The 23,431-nt window shown below is 31.8% G+C and overlaps 1 protein-coding gene across 1 annotated transcript in view; it reads right to left on the bottom strand.

The window, feature by feature from the left end:
- The window catches only part of Snoo (Sno oncogene), a 229,714-nt gene extending 206,599 nt beyond the window's left edge, over positions 1 to 23,115 (bottom strand). The window contains exon 1 of the mRNA XM_070644365.1: positions 21,294 to 23,115. Coding sequence (XP_070500466.1) covers positions 21,294 to 22,349 — 1,056 coding nt within the window. The 5' untranslated portion in view covers positions 22,350 to 23,115. The remainder of the gene's footprint in view (positions 1 to 21,293) is intronic.
- Between the last annotated feature and the right edge of the window lie 316 nt (positions 23,116 to 23,431).

The following is a 23,431-nucleotide window of genomic DNA, read 5'->3' as shown; positions in this document are numbered from 1 at the left end:
AGAAGTCGACGACTGTGGTGCAGATTTCTTCAAAAAAAACATATAAAGGAGGTTCTATAAAGTATTACTGCTGTAAATACTCTGTTTTATACTTATTATATTCGTTGCCGCACAGCACAAGACGGTGGAATGGGTTGGAAAGCATCAGCAGCAGCAGTAAGTTTGTATAGTATGAAAAAAAATCAATGCAATATGCCGCGATAAAAATCACGAATAAATTTTAAAATGCTAATAAACAACGCAATAAAACGTGCACGTCAACTGACTGAGGAGACGACGACAAATATAAAAGAGAAATGGATGGATTTTTTTTTGTATTTTATGATAAAAATAAAGAAGAAAAAAAGCGCGCGATGATTTTTATCGATAAATATGTGTGTATTGTTGTAGGCTGTTATGTCAATCTGTTGCATTTGATGTGATTAATAATAGAATTTTTTTTGAGAAACTGATGGGAATTATTTGAGATTTTTATTATTTTGAGAGGAACTTAAGCTATTTATGAGTAATACAAGTCAGTTGATTGATCCAAAACATGACTCTAGGCTAGCATGACTCTTCTGACAGACACAAGTCATAGAAATGGTCTAAACCTGTCCAAGGATGACTTAACTCTGATCTGTGATCGGATTATGTCGAATTTAACCTTGAGGAAGAGTTTTGCTGACTACAATCCGAATTTTCAACCCCATTTCTATGCCATGTGCCTTCAGGATCTCGTATGGTATTCGATTTAAGTCGAATCCAGCTCCAAATCACAGTCAAGCTGACCTGAAGCTGAATTAGGATTTTATATTCTATTAAAATTAATTTTTAATGCTTGATAATTCAGGATTTTTGATGATTCAGGACCAAAAAGCTCTTTAAAGGAAGCTCTCGATAGGGACAGTATTGAACTTGGTATTGCAAATTAGCAGACGGAAGCCAACGATATAGCCAACTTTAGGTCCGATTTAAGGAAATCCATGGATCAAAATTGATCTGTACGAACATCGAATTAAACTAGGGTTCGCCCAGATGCAAACCTGCAGTGGATCACAATTAATCTATAAGACCCTAAATTAAACAAGCTACAATTAGTTTCTGGAAGTTGTCATGAAACATCAAGCTTACAACTAGACATTCAGTCGACTAATCACAGTCACATTGACTCGAGTCTCAGATTAATCCTGAATTTCAGCGTCTGTTTTTTTTTAACAATAATAAAAAATTTACTTTCATAAAATACAAATTTGCATAATATTCTACTTCTTAAAGTGAAGCCATAATAAGCAATATTCAAGTCAAGTATGTATATATGCAGGGAAAGACTCAAGTAGAATTATAAAAAAAAGTTGGGTGCGTTTTTTAATGCCAACAGCGATAAGCTAATGCGATGGCAAATGAGAATGAAAGAGAAATATGCAAAATTATTACATTTTGGTTAGGGAATGGAACTAAGATCCTTGTGGGGAAATAGGGTAGGGTTTTTGGAATGTTTTTGGATTTTTTGAGATTTTTTTGGAATTTTGAAATTTTGAAAAGTTTGTAAAATTTGAATATCTTTAAAATCTCACAAAATATCCCTACAGCGTCCATAAAAAGCCTAAAGTATGTAAATGATCATAAGAATATGAAGATAAAACCCAAGAAAAAAATCATTAAAGAATTAATTTTACTTAATTAACGGTAATGTGATATAAACAGTGAAGCTTAAAAAAACAGCCAAGAATTCCTCAACTCATTCGCACGAAAAACCGCAGTTTCTTATTGACGACCGCGTCAATCTCATTAGTGCTTGATTCATAAAAATGTATACTTATATAAATTAATACATTTTACACACTTTGTGTGTACAATTCATAGTCAGGCAAACGAGAAGTCATAAAAAAGGAGAATTAAATATGTATGAGAATGTACCCGAGGTGGGGGGAAGCAATAAGAAGGAACAAGAAGATGTTAAAAAAAATTAACACTCAAATAATATAGAAAAAAAAGGTGTTGCTGCAATAATAATAAAAAAGAAGACATACCAGACATGAAACAGACAGACAGCAAATCCAACATTCCATTTATTAATTTTTTTTTACTTTTTTTAAATACACACGACTGAGGTATGTATTGAGGAGAGAGCAGGCAATGATGATACAGAGTGTTTAATGTATTTATGAATGTACATAAAATTAATGTATATTGTGATTATACTTTATGGCTTAAATAGCCAAAATGCTTCACCTTGACAACGACTTTTTGGTTTTTGTTCTGGAGATTCTGAGTTTATGGATGGAAGTTGGTGATGTTGCTGCTTTATTTTGGGATTTTGTGATTTTATGGAGGTACTTTTTGACTTTTTTGGTATCAAATTGACGTTTTTCTAGTCAAATAAGGCTGCATTGCCACTTTTACTGAGCTCAAAACCTTAATTTCATCTCTATGTGCCTTTAAATGTGTCTTAGACTCTAATATTCCATCATGTACGTCTATTATCAATCTGAGAAACACATAGCAGGATCATAAGTCCACATTGAGTCCATATAAACTCCGTATGACTCTCAAATGACTCCTAAATATTGCATTATATCGCATACGTCACAATCAATCCAATTCACGATTAACTTTATCAACAAAGTACTTAACTGACTAATCAGTTCCCACCTAGACTACATAATATTAGTCATCTGCTGCAATTCCCACCAAAACTCCAATAAATCCTCAATCTTTCATTTCTCCAGCTTTACCGTCGATTAAGCAATCAAAAGTCTTCAATATATATTTTGGCACTGCAATCCTCAATGTCCAAAATGAAAATCGAATTCATTCCGCATCATTTATGCTGATTGCAGAACAAAAAAAATCGAATGTTTCTCACTTACCGAATTTTTACAATAAATTTGGCAATGCCGCACACATTGAGACTACGATAACCCCAAAAAAAGTATGGCAGCGCATAGCGAAAAAGAAGTAGACTCATTTTAGGAAGTAAGGGAAGGTCTGTCAGTTGGTTAAAGTCGTCGAACAGCAGTGCCAAAAAATATTTTATATCGATTTATAAAATACGGCTATTTTTATATATTTGCTATTGTTGTTGCATTAATGACACATTTATTTCAGTTTTTGTATTATTTTTGTGCTGTTCACACAAACATGCATAGTCGAGTAGCCTCTAATGATTCATTCAACTCGACTTTAATTTGTTTTGTTTGTTATTATTACGCATATCATGTCGATTGGGGAATGGGAATTTATGTGTGATATGTGGACAGTTTTGTGAGGTATTGGGATGGATTTGGAGGGTTTTTGGGGCTGCTAAGAGTCAGGCTGTGGGTACTTTTGGATTTAGGGGCCTTAATATAGTGTCAAATGTCTGAAATAATTTAAAATGGTCAAAAATTGACAATTTTAGTGAATCTTGACCATTTGACTACAATTAACAGCCAATCCTGACTAAATAATCCCCAATAAATCACAAATTCCCTAAAATCCCCTAATACCCAACCAGAAAATCCCACAAAAAACTTTACAATCTCTCATAAAACTCCAACAACCATCAAAATATCCACAAAAAACCATCAATTTCATACCCAAAAAAATACTCTTGCTATTTTGGACATTGCATGTGCTAATACATACCATAATGTGATTTAAATTTAATTTTCGTTGACCAACCAAAGTTGAATGAAAAAAAAATAAAAAAAATGTCATAATGTAATATTGCACAATATTATCGAATCAATCGGATCGATAGATGTACAGAAATGGAAACTCTTGTCAAATGACCATAAAAGAATGTATTGTGCGACATGTCCATTATTTGCTACCCTCACATTATCAATTGTCAAGTTAAATGACCACCATTAAGCGTCATAAAAATGTAGAAAGAAGGAAGGTAGAAAGAGGGATTGGAAGAAGAGGTTTTGAGAGATTTGGATGGTGATTTTGGTGATTTTGAGAGATTTGGGAGATTGAAGATTGTATTGACAACCTTGAATGTTGGGATATTGCATGGATCTCGGTCTTATAGCTCGTCCAAGGCTGCAGACCTTCAATTTTGGGCGATTCTTATTATTTTGACAATTTAATGAAATTTTGAGGTTATTAGCCTTGAAAGTCAGCATTTTGGATACAAAACCTTTCAGGTTGCTAAGTCCGAGTTGACAACAACACCAATAACCTCCAATCACATCCACATCATGCAATATTCAATATCCTAATCCACCCAACCAATTATCCAATATCAATTACTTCCATCTATCCACATTTCCAATCAAATATCCACCAAACACCACAATATCCATCAAACAATTCAAATTAATTCATCAGCCAACAAGTCAATCAGTTCGAGAATCCAAACAACACAAAAAAAACCGCGTCCGCACACGAAAGTAAAATTCTCAGAAATTAATAAAAAATTCCACATCAATCAGCCATGAAGCATTGCAATGGTAAATGAGCGAATGACAATATTTATCCAAAAAAATAAGAGAAGAAGTGTCTGTGATAGTGAATGGAGTTTGAGTTCAATGGGCTTTTGTTGCCATCCGAGTCATGCGTCAAATTCATTCTTATTATTCCGCCGTAAAACCGAAAAGAGGCAACCAACATGATAAAAAAAAATAACAAAATTTGTAATGTAAAAGAGCCATTCAGTCACTTCTTGTTCTTTTTTTTCCCATCTACATCAACCCGAAAAGACCGAAAAGAACTGAAATGAAATATAATGTTGTGTGTATATGTATGGATGTACATAATAACAACAAAAAAATTTATATATATACATAAAAAAAACTGTCCATTGGTCATCGACCTTACGCATCGTGTATATTGTTATCTTCTCTCTTTTCCAATTCTTCTTCTTAATTCTGCTTTTTTTGTGTGTTATTTTACATACAATACTTGTTGTATAGGGCCCTCGCGCGCCGAAACATTATTCCTTTCTTCTTCCATTTCTCTCACACAACGTTTTTTTTTTGGTGACGAAGCAGTATAGAATGCATGAATTAATAGAGAATCTGCGTGTGTGTGTGTGTGTATGCAATAATTAGTTTGTCACTAAAATTGACGACAGTGGAACCAGCTGAACATGATTTTATTTTCTCTACTCTCACTCATATCCAGCTACAGTCTGTATTTATGCAATGATAAATTGAAGAATAAATTAATTCAACATTGTGTGTGTGTGTGTGTGTGTCTCCCTTATGTGTATATAGTGCGTCAATGCGCGTCACAGTCGCGGCTTCAACGAACCATAAAATAAATGAAATTTTAATTTCATATAATTTTTGTTACCCGACTCTATAGTCGTTGAGGAATTTAGAAGATATGAAATAAAAAATTTTTTGATCCATCACGTCTGTGGTGCGTCGCGTTTTTTATATTGTGGCCAATGATATGCTTTACTAATTTAGAATTTCAATTTTTGGTTCTTCTTCTGTTTTTCTAATTTTATTTTTATTCTTGGATGTCTCATCCTCATAACTCTTTTTTAGATCATCAAGAGAGTGATTAAGATCTACATTTGGTATGTGAATTTTGGTGGTTTGGTTGGAATGAATTGATAGCTGCTTGGGGATGGGGATATGACAGTCTTGATCTGAATTGACATTACTAGCCTTATCTGGAGGCTCTGCAGATCAATTGTGACCTAAAACTAGCACTATCTCTGGCTACCACTTACAATTTACCACTTATTGGCTGTATATACGCATTGTGATCTGAATTTATCAATTTCGCTGACTAATACTCGCTATTAACCACTTAATTGTCTCTTTTATCAATATATCTTCATGTCGAACGCATTAAGTTAGTAAGAATTGACCATAATTTGGTTTGAAAATGGCTTAGCCCCTTTTTGAAGCTTGGATTTCTTCGAAAAGTCGCTTCTGTATAATATTTGAGTCAATATCTGGCTCTGCAATCAACTGAAACTGATTATACACAATTGAGGACCATGTACTGTTATAAAAACGGATCAAAATGGCTCCTGATGACTCGACTTCAATAAAACCTCAAGATTAAGACAATCTCTGAACAAAGCAGGGCTTGAAGTTGTGTTGAACTGTTTATAAAGTCGATTAGAGTCTAGTCAACATCCCAATTCAAAATTAGAACAGCCCAGAGTGGCCAAAAACACATTATAACTAGTTCATTTCAAGGTAATGTCCAGTTGATGACTAGTTCTAACGTATTTTTGTCAAATCAGGAAAAAACAGTCTAATTTCAACTATTTACTGCGTATTATTGTCCATTCGGTACTATACTATTACTGCTTGTCATATTCTCTGCCTTCTTCGATTAGTAAATAAACCAGAAAATCACCACAAAAGCACATTAAGACCCAAAGCAAATCAAAAATATTCCAACTCACATTAATGTACGACCTTAGAATATTTTTAATTAATATCTATATCCCTTTATATGCCCAATGATGACTACTCGATAGAAAAAAAAATTAATTAAGTTTATGCTGCTTATGCTTTAAAATAATTTTCTACCTAAAACCCGATTCGATTATTTCTCTTCCCTCTGCCTCTATATATCGATTATATTCTAATAGCAAGTAGACACACCGAAAAAAAATAAGAACTAAGTTTTTTTATGTATAAAGAATGAAAAGAAGACACCGTCAAGTCGTCGTGGTCGTCTCACGGAATCCATCGAAGAACGAAGAAAGTTGATGTGCGGTCAAAGACTTTTTTAGTGTTGCTTCTTCACGTATATCTATATCTTCAATATGCGCACTGTGTGCCTTCTTTTTATTTCCAATTCTTCTTTCGATTATTTCTCTTCAATGTTAGTCGATGGATTCTTTTCTTATTTTTTGTGCCCATCGCATAAATTCTTCTTCGACTCCACGCTCTCTCTTCCTCTCTCTGCCATGCCATTTGGCCATCTCCAACCACTGCCATTTTGGTTCTTACATTTCTTTTTTCTTCTTTTTTTTTATTTTAGTTTATGAGAAAATTTCTTTATATATTTATTGTGTATTTGTATAATAAGACAGAGATAGTCTCACAAAGCTACACAAAAAATTCTTAGAAAATTTTTTAATTCTTTGTTAACTTCATCGTCGTGTGGAAATCATAAAGTAACATAAAGTATGAAAATCGCGCTAATAAGCTAATGTGGTACGATAACAAGCCTGTCTCTCATTTATGAAACGACAATTTAGTAGATTATTCTGTATGCAGTTGGTTGTGGGATGGCTAGATGGGTGAGGATGGTTAGATGCTATGGTATAGGAAGGTTGATGCTATTTAAATAAATACTAGAAGTTAGGCTTTAGTTCCGGATCTAATGGAGTCCAGACTCCCAAAAAAAAGTGGAGTCGGACTCCATAGAGCCTTGAAATTTGGGAATCCGGACTCAAAAGTCCTGCCAACTCTGCTTAGATCAATGTCCGACGTCTGACTCTTTTTCGTTTATTCAAGACTTTAGATTAGTACAGTTACAAAGTCAGATAGAAGGCCTTTTGTAATAACCTAGGCTCCAGGTCGGAGCATGGTTCCAGTAAGTAAGTAAGACTTTAGATTGTGACTATGTCTAACTATGTCAAATATCACAAATCGATTAATTGATCAAAAATCTAGTGTCAGGTAAGAATGACTGTAAATTGGTGCTGAATCTGGTTTTGATCCAGAGTTCAAGTTTGGAGTTGGATTTTGGATTGACTTACTTGAGGTATTCTGGCTAGAGTCGACTTTCTTAGCCTCACACTCAAAAGTAGCCTTCTCCATTGGCATCGCAATGTCAGCCGGTTTGGCGTTGCAGAAATGTACCACTAAATGATCAAGCAGGGACTTGAGTAACGGAAGCTCAGATCGATGAGCAACTACACATCTCAACACTACCCCTTGCCAACCCTATCAACTATTAAGCCTCCAAAAATCAAAAATCCAAAGCTCATTACCTGGACATCCCACACTTCCATCAAAATCTCATACTCTTAAGCCTCTCCACTTCTTCATACTTATTCGACTCAATTTTTTCTTGTGAAATAGAGATATTGTAGCTTTAATTAGTTTTCATGCATGTGCAATTGCGAGATGCGCCCGCAAGCACAAAAAAAAAGAAGTATGTATACATAAATGAAGTTAATAGCTGCAACGGCAGTAACATTCATAAATAGAATTGTGAGATTGCTGGCATAGCGATAAGAACGTTTGGAATGTAATCTGCTTTTCTCATTCTCTTATACATCCTCTGTTTCTCTCATCCGAACCCCCTTCTTTTGTCAGCTCAGATTCAACTTAAATCCGATTTATTTTGTCCGATTTGCTGCTGCTGCTGCCTTCTTTTATTCAATTATGGAATACACAAAAAAAAATTATTTAAAGCCGCATTGCAATAAAAAATATAAGAATTGCTGCCTAGATCAGCGGAAAAAAAAGAAGTCAAGCACTTTTATCTAGATTATGGAATCAATGGGTTAAACTGAAAATTATTATTATTTTTTTTATATGCTTGGCACTGAGCTTCGTGCAGCGACTGTCGAATGTCAAAAGACAATTTGTCGTTTTATTGAATTTTTAAAAGTTGGCAGGAATCATCAGTAGAACTAATCGGAGGAAGAAGGGCAAATTTGTTGAAATAGTTCCAAGATTTTGTTTTTTTGGAGGAACTGGTGAGGTTTTGTGATTTTGTGGAGGTTATGTTAATGCAGCACCGGAAAGAATGTGGCATAAAAATGTCGGAAACTCTAGAATTAGGTCGACTTGATACTGGGTTGAAGCTGGATTTCAATGAATCTATCCTGGAGTCATAGAAGAGTTTGAAGTCGACTCGGATTTAGTTTAGGAAAGTAAAATCAAGTTAACTTCGAGTCGACAAGTCGATTAAGAGCTCTGTGTCAGAGTCACGTCTTGCCTTGACCTTTCGGAAGCAATGTAAGGCATTCAGCACCGTTTTATGCTTAAAATTCTAAGCAACATTTAGGAAAGCATCTTAATTGAGGGAATTGGTTAGATATGAACCTTAACAGGCATAGAGCATGCTCTCGATAGCTTGCTTGCATTAAATATACCAGACGAGCATGCTCGTGAACGTTGCTCTTAGCTTACTCTGCTCTTGAAAGCACGCACTTTGGCTGCTAGGGGAATATGCTGCTCTTTGGTCCAGATATAATTGAATTTATTCTATCCTCAAAGCATTGCTATCTTTGGATGTTAGAAAACCAGCAAACCTTTATTCAATTCAATGACAATTGAGATCAGAATCGCAGTTTCTCTAACTCATAGCATCCCTGATTCCTATTGCGTCATTATCAAGATTAATCACACTCAGTATGACTTTCTGATAAGACTTGTTGACATTATTGTATTGCTTATTGCTTATTTTGGTCTATATAATAGTATTAATATGACTTAGTAAGATGGATTAGCTTTGTGTACGCAATAATTATGCTAATTCAGATATGAATGGCAAGAAGTTTGGGAAATTCCTTTTGTAGAAACAACCTAGACTCCACATCGAAGCATGGTTCCAGTAAATAAGTATATATGAATGACACAAGATGCTTAAGGGCAGCTTTATACCAGCTTGAAGTTATTTCCACACAGAATTCGGCTTTTTACCAGCCTGAAGATGATCAGAAACCAAATTTAATTCACATTTGCTTTCCAGAACATCCAATGTCTTCAAGCCATCAACATTAGAGCCTCCAACATCCACAAATATTCAATTCAATACCAATTCAACCTGCCACTTCAACCACAAAAAATAATTACATAATTCACATCTTCTTCAACATCCAAACCCACTTTAAAATCCACCAGACAGCCTCAATTGAATGTTTTCATCTTATTCAGTCGAAACATTCACTTTTTTTTGTGTTGTCTAGCTTATAATATTCATTATAACGCCTCTCACCTTGAAATTATTGCGCTAAAAAGATCTCCAAAAAATTCAACATGCCGCTAATCTCTTCAAACACATTTTAATGATAAAGAGACTGAAAATCCCCATTTAAAAGATATGATCATAATGACACACAAAGTTAGGTTTTGCGGCCTCAAGGTAGAGATAGAGGAATTAAAAAACTACAGCCGCGGCAATTCTTATCGTCAATGTCATTGATGAACAATGTAGTCACAAGTCAGAAATTGATTCATTTTGTGATTGTAGATTTGTTTATAAATAGACTATAACAGTAGTTAATATTGATAAGTGTTCGAATGACTGTCTAGAGTCAATAAAAAATAATATATAAGTGTTATTAAGTAAGATCAATAAAATATTGTCAACATTGTATGGCTGAGCAATTGCGGTAATGCATTTAATGTCTGGAAGCCTTATAATTCTTTAAATTATGCTGATTGAGTCAATAATTTGTAGGATTTCTGACAAGAATTTTAACATACAATGTTTGTAGCTGCATGCTACTGCCTAATAATTTTGATGCTCACTCTAGAATTGTTGACAAAAATGTGAGGGATCAATGACTTACTTAAATATATACAGAATATCGTATAACAATGTAAACAAAAGAATTCAATTCTCTTGAATGAAATGAGTTTTGATCTCAATAATATTTTCTAGCTGTGTCGACTCTTGAACTTATTTTTACACTATGTGCTAATGACTGTTGCTTTAATTAAAAAGGAATATAATTAAATTGACGTTTTAAATTGACTTGTTTAATTAAAATTAAATTGAATTAATATTTTGTAAACAAATTTGAATGACTATTTTTTTTTTTGCTTCAAATGATGCGGAAGTGATGCGAAGAGTTTTTGGTTGAAATTTTGAATTTTAAATGTCCGTTAAATTCTTAAATCAATTTAAAAACTCAATTTTGATGATATTAAGTTCTAAATTTGAAAATTAAATGATGCAGAAGTGATGCGAGAAATAATTTGAATCCTAAAATTCCGTTAAATTCTTTAATTATTCTAAAATCAATTTTAAGGCTGTATTTTGATTAAATTATGTTAATTTAAGATTCAAATGATGCAGAAGTGATGCGAAGAATTTTTCGTTGAATATTTGAATTTTAAAATACCGTTAAATTCTAAAATCAGATTAAAGACTCTATTGATGAAATTAAGTTGTTAATTCAGGATTCAATTGATGCAAAAGAGATGCGACACATTTTAATCCAAATTTTCGAATTCTATAAGTCAGTTAAATTCTCAAATAATTCTAAAATTAATTTAAAGACTCTATTAAGTTGTTCAATTCAATATTCCAAATATTTTGACCTAAAAATCATCATCAAAAGAGCAAAAACATGAAAATACCAAATTCTATCACGTCAAAAACCCCGAGAATAAAGTCCTCAAATGCAATAAAATTCCCAAATAATACATCATCAAGTTCAATCCACGAAAATAAAAAAAAGCCAAAGAATCCAATAAGAATCTTCAAGATATCTCAAACAAAGGAACATATTTTATCGCATTCTTTCATACAATAGTCACGAGTACGTATCAAGTACGGACATAAATGTTCAATTTCATAAAGAACGTCACAAAAGAACACTTCCCCACCTACGTAATTGTGTGTATATAGTTTTGTGTGCTCATGCGACTTTATTTCTCTCTCACATTTTGCCGCTACTGCCACATTCTATGGTACCCGCTTTTTTTTTATATTTTATATATGCGAAAAACACACAAGCGAAATGAAAATGTTTAAATTTAGACCTCGGCGAGTCAGCAGTGAATAAGAAGTGAGATTGGAAGTATAAAAAAAAAATTATTTATTTTGCTGGCTGGCATGCAGTTGTATTTGTGAACATTTTTTTTTTATCTTCATTTTTTTCGCAATTCACGAAATGTTTTTTTTTTTTTCATTTTCTACCAAAACAATCATGCACACACAGGCACAGCTCTATGTCGTGTGTGTGTATATGTATTTTTGGCAATGCCGTGGCTCATCTTCGCAAATTCATTCTGAATCTCTTATTTTTTTTTATCGTCGACTATAAAAAAAAAAATAAAATAATATAAGCGACTGCGACCGTTGAGTGTGGAACAAGAAGAAGACAGTTGAGAATGGAGACGAGCCGATATGTATAAACACATTATTTTGGTCAGAAGAACTGCAAATTTCGCACACATTTTTAAAGCATTTTATTTCATGAGATCTATTCATACAGAATAATAATAAATTATGATGATAAAGGTCATTGTAGAACGCACAAATTTTGTAATTTCGTCGCAAATAATCGTCGTGAAGGTGATGAGAAGTCGTGTACTGAAGGTGATGTGCAGAAAAGAAAAAAAAAATTGTATCGATTTTATATTGTGGCGTTGAGGGAAAAACTGACATCGTCGCATAGAAAAGAGATTTATAGACTTATTGTCTTCTTGAGTTAGTTTTGTTGGGGGTCGAGCTGGGTTGAGCTGGATCGAGCAAGCTCGAGCTGAGCCAGATCGAGTTGAGTTGAGTTAGGTCGAGCTAAATCGAACTAAGTCGAGCTGAGTTGAGCTAAGTCGAGCTGAATTGAGCTTGATCGAACAGAATTAAGCTTTATGAAGCTAGATTGAGCTGAATTGAGTTAGGTTGAGCAGAATTGAGCTAAGTCGAGCTGAATTGAGCTTGATCGAGCTGGATTGAGCTAAGTCGAGCTGAATGAAGCTATGTCGAGCTGAATTGAGCTTAGTCGAGTTGAATTGAGTTAGGTCGAGCTGAATTGAGCTAGGTCGAGCTGAATTGAACTTGATTGAACTGAATTGAACTAGGTCGATTAGGTTTTTGAGAAATATTTTGTCATAATTCACTAAACTGACATAATTACTCTCCTAGCTTCCTGTTATTCCATCAATAAGCCCAATATATGCATCCCATAGCCTTCTAATGCAACCACAAGTTCCTCCAAAACTCCATTCAATAAGCTCATCTAAAAAACACTTTCATGTATGCCAAAGATCTTCACATTTGTTCCTCCTTTTTTGCTCTTAATAGTGTGCATTTCTTTTTTTTTATAAATTTTATATATAAAACACATTCATCCATACACGTAGCATATAGAATAAATAAGAAAAAAAAAAATTCTTGGCATGCAATGGAAGCGAGAGAAATAAAAAAAAAATTTGTGTACTTTTTTCTCGCTAGTTTTAATGAAAATAAAGAAGAAAAAAATATTTTTTTTGTTATTTGCTACTTTTGGCAAGGGAGCTCGTAAAAAAGTAAGTAAACACGTGGCTTTATGAATTATTTAGAGTCACTCATAAAGTGATGCAGTTACTCTTTTTGTTGTTGTTTTTCTGTTGTGGGATCTTTTGACTTTTGGATGAATATTTTTTGTGTGTTTATAAAATTTTTGAAGGATTTTTGGTGGGGGAATTGAGGAAGTAAGATTGTTTGGTGTTTTTCAAGACATCTAGTGGCAGCTATTTTGCTGCATTTGAATTTTTGGTACGGAATTTATAGATTTTATTGAAGATTTTGAATCAATTAGCACCTAATGGATCATTTACTTGAGTATCTGAGGGGTTTTGACCTTCAAACTTAGTGTTCTTGATTGCATCCTTGACGCAACCATCGATGACAGTTGATTAACAGCTCTACACATCTGCATCACCCAAGGTATAGCAGTATAATGAACCTAATCACAATTTAAATGTCACAAATGCTCAAACCATATTGTAAGGCTTATAACAGTGAATAATCTACCAAAAATGACTAGATATTGTTCAAAATCAAGTATAGGAATATAGGTACAGTTAAATGACACTCTTGGAGAGAAGCTGCTGACAGAAACAATGAAGAATTTAATATTGATGATTGGCAAAGTGCAGAAAGCAATTGAGCCAGTTTAAGATGCAATCTGAGAGAGACCATGGACCACAGATGATCTGTACAGCCAACGAAATAAGCAAGTAAGTAAATAATACACAAAAATAATCCCCACAAAGTCCACCATCCTTACTAATCCCTCAAAACCATCCCAACTTTAATATCCCCAAAAATACTCTCATTTGACCACAATTTGCTCCAAAAATACACAAAAAGTAATCCTCAATTCCACAATAAATGAAAAAAAGTATAAATTCACTCCAAATGCACATTTGCCTTTATATACACAAAAGAAAAATCCTTTTTAATGGTGAAATAAAAATCAGAACATAGCAATCTTTCGCTTTTAATTATCCCTCACATAAAATTATACAGCAAAAAAAAAAAATGTGCAGCAGCAGCAAGTATTACTGCTAATTAGCACTAACGTAAAAGTAAAATAGAGAAACATGAAAATTATATTGCATCGAGATAATTATCGTGGATTATTATTTTTATCCTCATGCATACACAGCAGATATAAAATTTTTTGAGGCAAGCGAGAGAACATGTATCTCTTCGCATGTGCAGTAAGTGAAGGTTCCAATTTCTTTTTCAATGCATTTAATTCACTTAAGACTTCTATGTCAAAATCAATTTCAATTTATAAGTGTTAGGAAGAAAGGAATGTCATAATTGAGAGTCTAATTGGCACATGCATGCTGCATGCTATTGCCATGTAAATTATACTCAATGGAGAGGCCTTTTCTGGCTGTTGCTTAGGGTAGGTAGAGACCAGCATAAAGTCATGCCACTTTTAATTAGTCTCGCATATACCACAACTTATCTAGCCCATGTGCATGAATGAGACACAAAATGAGAGATTTATGACATTCGACCATTGACGTTTGTTGCATGCTCTCACTCTCTTTATGCTTCTTTCTTTTTTTCGTGCACTGCACTAACTGTCGTCGACTTTTTGCCTCAAAATGAACTTTTTTTTAGTTTAATTTATGTACTCGATTTAGTTGTTGCTGGTGCTATAAAGAAAACTTCTCTTCTATGTATGTGCCATGGTTCTTTCACATTTTTACATTCTTTCGTGAATTCTTTTTTAGTGGAAGCACAAATAATGTTGAAGGAATTTTATGGAGTTGAACATTTTTTATGGGAATAGAATTGGTTTGGTGAACTTGGGGGGTGGTTGGACTTGGATGTGGCATTTTGTCTGGATTTTGCTATTTTTCTGTAGATTCTTCAGATGAGTTTGATGACGAGGAAGGCATGATTGGTCGAATTTAGAGTTAATTCTGTTGGGATTAGCAATTGTCAAGCAACAGTCGATGATTGAACTAGTTGCAGGCACTATGTAAGAGAATTCATGGATTATAATTGACCTGACTGTCATTTGGGAATGAACTCTCAACCTTGCTGTTTCTAGTCATGTGTTTGCAACCACTAAGCTATCTGGGATTAGCATACTGCTTGGTAGAGTGTCAGCTTGAGCCCCGAGTCGGACTTTGAAATTTTGCGTGAAAACCGCGTTTTTACAAATTTATAGGATAGTGTCCGACTCTATTGAATGCCTAAATTGATGAAATCTTACTTGGTATGTGACCAACAGGGCTTAAACCACACTAAAGCTGCTTAAATCCCTCATCAGTAGGAACTCACTTCTCGACGTTCAATTGATGCAATTTAACTTAAGAATCTACATCAATTCCATCATTATCCCATTCCAAATACCACTAAATGCGCTCAAATTCCTCAAAAAGTATCCTTCAACCATCCCCTCAGCATACTTTCCCATTTAAAAGTCATTGCATAAAATTGTAATATTTTTCAGAAGGTTCATAAACTTGACATATTCTAAATGAGAACTAAAGAACTTAAAAAAAGAAAGAGAAATGTGCATGTATACATGAGGAGAAATGTGAAGGATAATAAAAATCGAACAAAGAAGAATAAGAAGAAATGGAAGAAAAGGGAGAGAAAGGTGCAATCAACCTGTAAATGCGACCTTTCTTTCTGCACACATATGTAATGTATATTATGTTCACCTATTGCATATCTCATGCACCCCTAATCTAACATTTACTGATCTAATAATATTTAGTCACACTTCAAACATCCAGCAAATATGAAGATTTATAATTCAATTTGTTCAATTTCTTTTGTGATAATGAAAGTAAAAAACTGACAAAGGAATGATAGTCGAGGGTTTGTTGCTCACATAACTTTATAGCTTGAACTCGATTATTGCTCAAAATAATGTAACGAATGACGTCGAGTGTCTGAGTGCAATGTGTGTAGATGTTAAGGGTAAATGACATCGACGAGTGCATAGAATAGATGCAATTTGGGAGATCAAGGAACGGTGGAATTGTTAGGAGGTTAAGGGGGTTTTAGGGGGTAATTTTGGGGGGTTAAGGATGAATTTGGTCAATTTTTAATTATTTAAAATTCGAAATTTTGACAAAAATTCTTTAAAATTCTCAAATTCCTTCCCAACAACTCAAATGCCCACCAAATTCCCATCCCCATCCAGCCCTCCCCCAACAGCCATAGAACCTAACTAAGAAATAAAAAGATATATAAAATGAAGTTCATTGAAGCAATTCGCAATAAGAAATCGACAGCTCAATAATATGAAATAAAAAAAAGCTAAGAAAATGCACAAATAGAGAATAAATATCTTGCACTGGAACTGTGCGCAGTTGAGCATAAAAATGCAGTGCAATGGTGCTATTGAAATTTAATGAATCTCTTTTTTTTTGTACTTTTGCAAGTGAAGCAAATGCATTTCGAGTAGACAAAATAAAGACACTGCGGATTTTGCAAGTATGAATGTGAAACCTTCTTGTACGTTGGGATTTCGAAGCAGCAGTAGCTGAATTTTATTTTTGAAAACATGAACCGAACATGTCTGATGTTGAAATGATTTTATTTTTTGTTGTTGTTGCTTTATGAAGTGAAATATTTTTAGTAAAGCGCTTTGGTCATCCAAATATCAAATGGGGGTCGATGAACTGAGTCAATGAACTAAAAGTCTTCATGTTTTTTTGATAAAATGAAGGTTGACATTTGGTGTTGTTAGGAATTAATTGGGTTTGAATCGATAAAGTGTGAGTTATGGTAAGCATTGCTGATTATTGATGTTTGTCAGGATTCGAACTGATGGCATCTGGTAGGTCCAAGTCAAAGAAGAGTTCAACTGGTTGCCTATTACTCTACTGAGGTACTTAACGACTTTAACCAAAAGTTCAATTTTGAACCTTAATTTTGATTGTATGATCAGGGGTTATTGGTGATGGGAAGAGGTGCTAGAAAGAGGGTACAAATCAAAAATCATTGGGAATTTCCGAAACGTTTAGTCACAAAAAACTCAATCATAGATTAACTCCACCATATTCGATCTTCAACTTCTTGCGGTCGAGATCGTCAATCCAAACCCAATTCAAGCTACATAACGGAGAGGAGCGAAACCAGGCTCTAATTAATATAGGGTGTGTTGGTCTAATAAGGTCTTATCTTTAAATACAAGCTTAGAGAGCCAAGGAGAGAGTCAAACTGAAACTAACAAGACGAACGCCCCCTATGTGATGTGTTGGGTGTCTTCACCCAAATGTACTTCTATTTGGATTCTTAAGAATCATTTGCCGTCCTTTAAAAATGAATAAGGTCTTTTAAAGTCACAAAAAGCTTAAAATTGGCCCCTTAAATCAATTAAAACCCCAAAAAACCCTCAAAACTTCACCAAATTTTCAACCAATTTTACCAAAACTTTTCTTGTACAATTTTTATTCATTTTAATTTAAAAATAATTTATATTTCCACTTTTTTTTGAGTCAGCTCGTCTTCATCTCCCTCTTATTTTTATTTCACTCAACTACCCTGCTGTGTTAAAAACTTTATTTTTTTATAGTACAGAATGTAGCATACATACAAAAAAAATAAAATATATAAATTTTTATGTTACGTTCTTCTCGTCTCTTATGCAACTTATGTATATATATATTCGTAATTTTGCACAACAATGGTAGACAGCAACGAGGCATTCTCAATGCCAAAAAGTGCAATAAAAAATAAAAGAAACAAAAGAGAATTTTTTTATGTTGCTGGAGAAGTTTATGCTATGAATTTTTATTGCCCATAATATTTTTTTACATTTTTATGACTTTATAGACAGTCAGTTAGTCACAGTAAAGTAAAAAAAAAATATGACATAAATAGACGAGAGAGAGAAATTAGCATGAAACATAGTTGGACGTTTGAGGATCAAAAATTCTCTCAAAAAAATTATTAAAAAGGGTTGCATTGTTGCCAAAAAGCAAGACATGACAGCCGGAGGAATGGAAAGGCAAGAGAGAACTCGATTTTCTAGAAGAGAGCATGATTGTGTGCATGTATGTGGATGAGTTTCTTTACAATTATTGAATTTCATAATTTTTATGAAGAATGAATTTCTACTTGCTATTGTAAATAATTGTTTTGTGAATGCTGCTCAATTTTTTTTGTGTTTTTTATGCTTTCATGCTCGACATTTTTTTTGTGTAATAGATTCTGTGAAATTAGAGAGAATGTTTTCATTTCTGTGGAATTTCTTATGTTGAATATGAAATTCTTTCTTTTTTTTGGATTCTTTGGAAATTTGTTGAGACTTTTGACTCGGATTGTTGTGGCTGTTGAATTTATTTGTGGTGTTTTGGACGATTTTTAACAATTTTTTATGAATTTTGCTATATTTTGGGTCATCCAAAAGACAAGAATACGACATTACTAGTTAAAGGCAAATGAATGTTCAGTTATTGACTAGCTCTAGCTTAAATCTCAACACTCGATTAAGGATTATTCCCAAAATTTGTCAAAATTGTCTCCTTTTGATTCGCATTGCTCTTAAATTTTGACTTTGACTAAATGCTCAATGTAATCCGAATCTGTAATCAAATCGAAGTCACGTCGGTCTTAGGGCAGAATTTGAGTCGATGACTAAGTTATCGTTTTTGGAAATCATTTAAAAATTTGAAATCTAATTCAAATTATTTGAATTTATTCAATTTTAAAAATAAATGAAATTTAAAAATTTCAAAATTTAAAAAAAGTTTAAATTTAATTTAAAAAATTAAAAATTTGAAGGCTTTTATCGTCATTTTGCATATTTAAACAGAGATTTGTTTGAAAATGGTGTGAATTTTTTTGGATTATTATTAAATTTTCAATATTACCGGTACTTCAATATCACCACAGAGCTAGAAATTGACTTGAATTTCGTATGAAAAAATTGAATCGACTTCAATTTTGAACCGAGAATTAAACTCAAATTCATTCAAGATTCAATTTGAATTCAAAATTTGATTTCAATTCACTTTTTCAAGAAAAGAAGAAATTTATTTCAGAAAATTAAATTTTCGATCAAAATTCTCAATTTTTAATTCACAAATTTGAGCATAAAATTCGAAAAAAATTTTCAAATCCAAATAATTCTCTCAAAAATTCAAATTCCAACAAATATTTCAAATATTTCACTCTCTTTCCGAATTTCCTCCTGTCGCTAATTACGTAATTATTCTCTTATCATCTGTCATAATTTTATTTAAATTAAAAATACGTAATCAAAAGGCAAACACAATTAAGAAGAAGAAAATATTATTTCAAGTTCAAATTCTAAAAAATAAATAACAAAATTTTGAGAGAATAAACAAAAATTTTTAATAATTATTTTCTCAAGAGAATCTGACTTAGAGATTAATAATGTCCACAACATAATCAAAACATTCAATTTTTCCTACTCATTGCTCTCGCAGCGCGCGTAATTTAGCTTCACTGTCGTCGCTTTTTGTCGCATTTATTCCTCCATTTGTTGTTGTTGTAGAATTCTAAATCAATTTTATTTTTTTTTTCTTTCTTTTCTTTCCTTTCACTCGTTTTGCAACATTGCCAAATTTTGTTTTCATTTGAAATAAATTTATAAATATACACATACATCGGGTTTGCTCTCACAAATTTCTCATTTATTTTTAATTTAGTTTATTTATTTATTTATTTTTTTTTTGTACGGACTTTTTTTTATATTTATAGACTTGCTCGAGATTCTTTTTATTCTTTCACTTCACTTTTTATTCCATTTTTGAGATCGTTGGGATTTTCCTTTTAGCTTTAGATAATTTTTCTTTTTCAATGTAGGTTTTTGGGATATCAGCTTCTTGGGATTATTTGGAGGTATTTGAAGATATTGAGATTGAAAATTAGGTTTTTGAAGAGACTTAGAAGGTGAATTTAATTTTAATTTCATTTAACGTTGAGAAAATTCAGATTATTTACTTTAAACAATTATTTTGTCAAAATTTCATTATTATGAAATTTAAAATTTTATTATAAAAAAATTAATTTTTAATTTAATTCATTTTAAATGAATTTCATGTATTCCAAATTTAAATAATTTTAAAATTAATTAAAATCAAAATTTTGAATTCTTTTCTAAATAAAAGTTCAAATTTAAATGTATGTTTTTAAAAATTTGAATGGAAAAATTCCAAATTTCTATTAAACTATTCTAGTTATTCGAAAAGAATGAATTTAAAAATGCTGATTTTTAAAAGAAGAAAAATAAAAAATTTAAGAACATTTTTTATCAAATTTAGAAGCTTTAATTTCCTTTAATTCAACAATTCTAAAATGTTTCTGACAATTGTTTTTAAAATCTTTGAAGATTTCTAAAGAATTAATTTTTCGATCATCATTTTTACTTTGTCGATTTAATAAATATTTATTTTTTTAATTTTTATAAAATTTGTGAAAATTTTATTTTTTTAAATTTTAGAAAATTTAATTTTCGTTACTTTAAAAATTTGCTTTGTAAACTTTTGAAAATTTAATTTTATTGACTTTCTAATTTTTCTTTCTTAATTTCTTGGATATTTAACTTCAATCAAAATTTATTTAAAATTGAGTAAAATTTATGAAATTTTTTTATAATTTTTATTCAGAATTTAAATTTTAAATATTTTGAAAAAACTTGAATATTTCTATTTTTTTAAATTTGTAAAAAAAAAAATTTCTTTAATTTTGAAAATTTTTAGAAACAAATCGTTTTTTAAATTTAATTAAAATTAATTTAAAATTCAAAAAAATTTTATTTTCCAAATTTTTAAAGTAATAAAATATTAGTTTAATAATAGATTTCTTAAAAATTCATAAACATTTTTGAAATCAAGAAAAGTCTTCAGAAATATTTCAAAATTATTAACTTGCAAAATTCAAAATTGAATTGAAAATTGAATTCAAAAACAATTTTTAAAACTTGAAATCTCATTTGAAGTTCTTAAAACAATTTTTCATTTAGTTAAAATCCCATTGGAATTTCTCAAATCCCATAAAATCCAAGTTGACAGTTTAAATTCTGTCCAAACTGTCCCAAAAACCATCAAAAATATTACTGCAACTAGTTCAAAAATTAATAATTTTGCACTAGCACTTGACAAGATCTTCACAATTATCTTAAATTCACAGTTGTCTTAAATTGATAATTTCTTAAAGGGACGCCCCAAAGTAAGCTGAATGAAAATCATCCCCAAAAAATAAAAAGTGTTAAAACTCACCTTTCGTTTCAAATTATTTGTCTCGTCCATTTGATTATTCGCCTCATAAAGAACACGTTCAAAGTCAATTTCAAGTGCACACATTTCATCCAATAATCTCGTACATTTCTCCTGATTTGGTTCACTCATAGCAACATGAATATATGATCGCCATTTATTTGACTCAAAACCCCAATGACATGTTGAATTTTCTTTTGGTTTATTTTTGCATACATGCAATACAAATTTATTTGGTGCCAACATACCATGACATTCAACACATTCAATGCATTCACGATCTCTAAATGTAAATAATTCTGGTGTACAAATGCCTTCGGATTTACCAAAGCATCGATGATAAACGCGAAATGAGAAATAATTTTGATGATTTATGTCCTTCTTTTTAACGGATTTATGTAGTAATGCACTGCATAGACGTTCAGCATTTGTGCGTGTAATTAGACCACATGGTGGTACATTTGGTGGTAAAATTTTAGCACGTTTAAATTCAGCCAATTGTTCAGGTGTACTCAATGAGCAATGGATGTGTAAATCCTCAATTGTTGGATGGATACGCTCCAATGGAAATTCGGGTAGAATATTGTTAAGGATTTGTGGAAAGCATAGTCTTAGCTCACCACCAACTTGAAAACATCCAATTGGACGTCCTTCAATGATACATTCCATAAGTTCACCACATTCACTATCTGGTGCTGTAAGAATTGGTTGTGATTGAATTGGTTGCATCATTGGTACAAATGTAATTGATGGCGATGGACAATAGTCTCGACTTTGTGGCTGTTGTTGCTGTTGCTGTTGTGGCGGTGTTGATGGTGATGAAATTTGACGATTTGATTCGGCACGTTCTATGACGGTACCGGGTGGTATAGAAATATTACATTGCATTGGTGACGGTGATGTGTGCTTAAAATCATCATCCTGTGGTGGCGGTGAGTCAATTTCACGCTTAAGACCTTTATGGTATTGATGTGTATTATAGAATAGACTGGCTGGTCCTTGAAGCGTCTTTAGTGCATTATCTTGGTAGGTTTTGAGTACATTACTTAATTCTGTCATGGTTATATATATTTTTTTTGTTAGTTTCACTAGACACGACTGGGGTAATTGCAAAAAAATTTTATTTGTAAAATTCTATTTTTCTTTTTAATTTAATTAATCTTGTGCGTTACACTGCATGTTGATCATTTTCATTCACATTTTACACACATATATATATACTTCAGCTTGAAATTATTTTTGGATTGCAATGCATAATTTATTTTTAATTCGCTCTCTCTCTCTCTCACTCGCTCCTTTCCGACACAAATTTTTATTTGAAAAATCTGTGCAAAAAAAGATTTTTTTTTTTTTTATTTTATTTTTTGGCACTAAAATTTTTTTTTTTCTTTCCTCTTTATAATTATTTTCTTTTTAGATGGACACTCACAGATCTCTTCAATTCACATTTTCTCCTTGCCTTTTTTCTCCTTTTTACTTTTTTTTTATATATATAAATTATTTTTAGATCATTCTTCGCACATTTCACAAATATACATATACATATGTGTAGATTCTTACTTCTTTTTTAACTCTTTTTATTTTTCTTTATTTTTTTTATAGGAAAGAAATTTTTTTCACTTTTCACATTTTTTTAGGGATTTTTTTTGCTGATTTTCTTGAGGCGAAATTTTGAAATTTTTGTTAAGCGGATTTTTGACATTTATTTTGACTTTTTTTTGACAAATTTTTTTGTTTTTTCGGATGTCAAATTTTTAAAATTCTCAATTTTTTGAGTTTTTTTGAATTTTTAAAATTCTCACTTTTTTGAGTTTTTTTGAATTTTTCATTTCACTTTTTGAAGAATTTTTTGGATTTAAAATTCAATTTTTTATGTATTTTAAAAATTCAGAATTTTAATTTCAATTCTGAGAAAATTTTTGAATTTTTTTAAATTCACTTTTGAGAAAATTTTTAAATTTTTAATTTTTCACTTTTGAGAAATTTCCACACTCAAAATTATTAGCAATTTTCCGTTCAATTTTCTGCTTTTCACAATTTTTCTTCAGTTTATTTTCAATATTATTTCTCAATTTAAATTTTCTCAATTTTTCATTCAATTTTTATTCAATTTTCTCAATTTTTTTCATTTAAATTCTTCA

The sequence above is a fragment of the Chironomus tepperi genome, unplaced genomic scaffold (genome assembly GCF_022539635.2).
Source record: "Chironomus tepperi strain 1889 unplaced genomic scaffold, CSIRO-AGI_Ctep_v1 contig_337, whole genome shotgun sequence".
In the NCBI taxonomy this organism is placed as follows: Eukaryota; Metazoa; Arthropoda; class Insecta; order Diptera; family Chironomidae; genus Chironomus; species Chironomus tepperi.
Note: the sequence above shows the minus strand (reverse complement) of the source record. Positions and strands in the feature narration are given on the sequence as shown.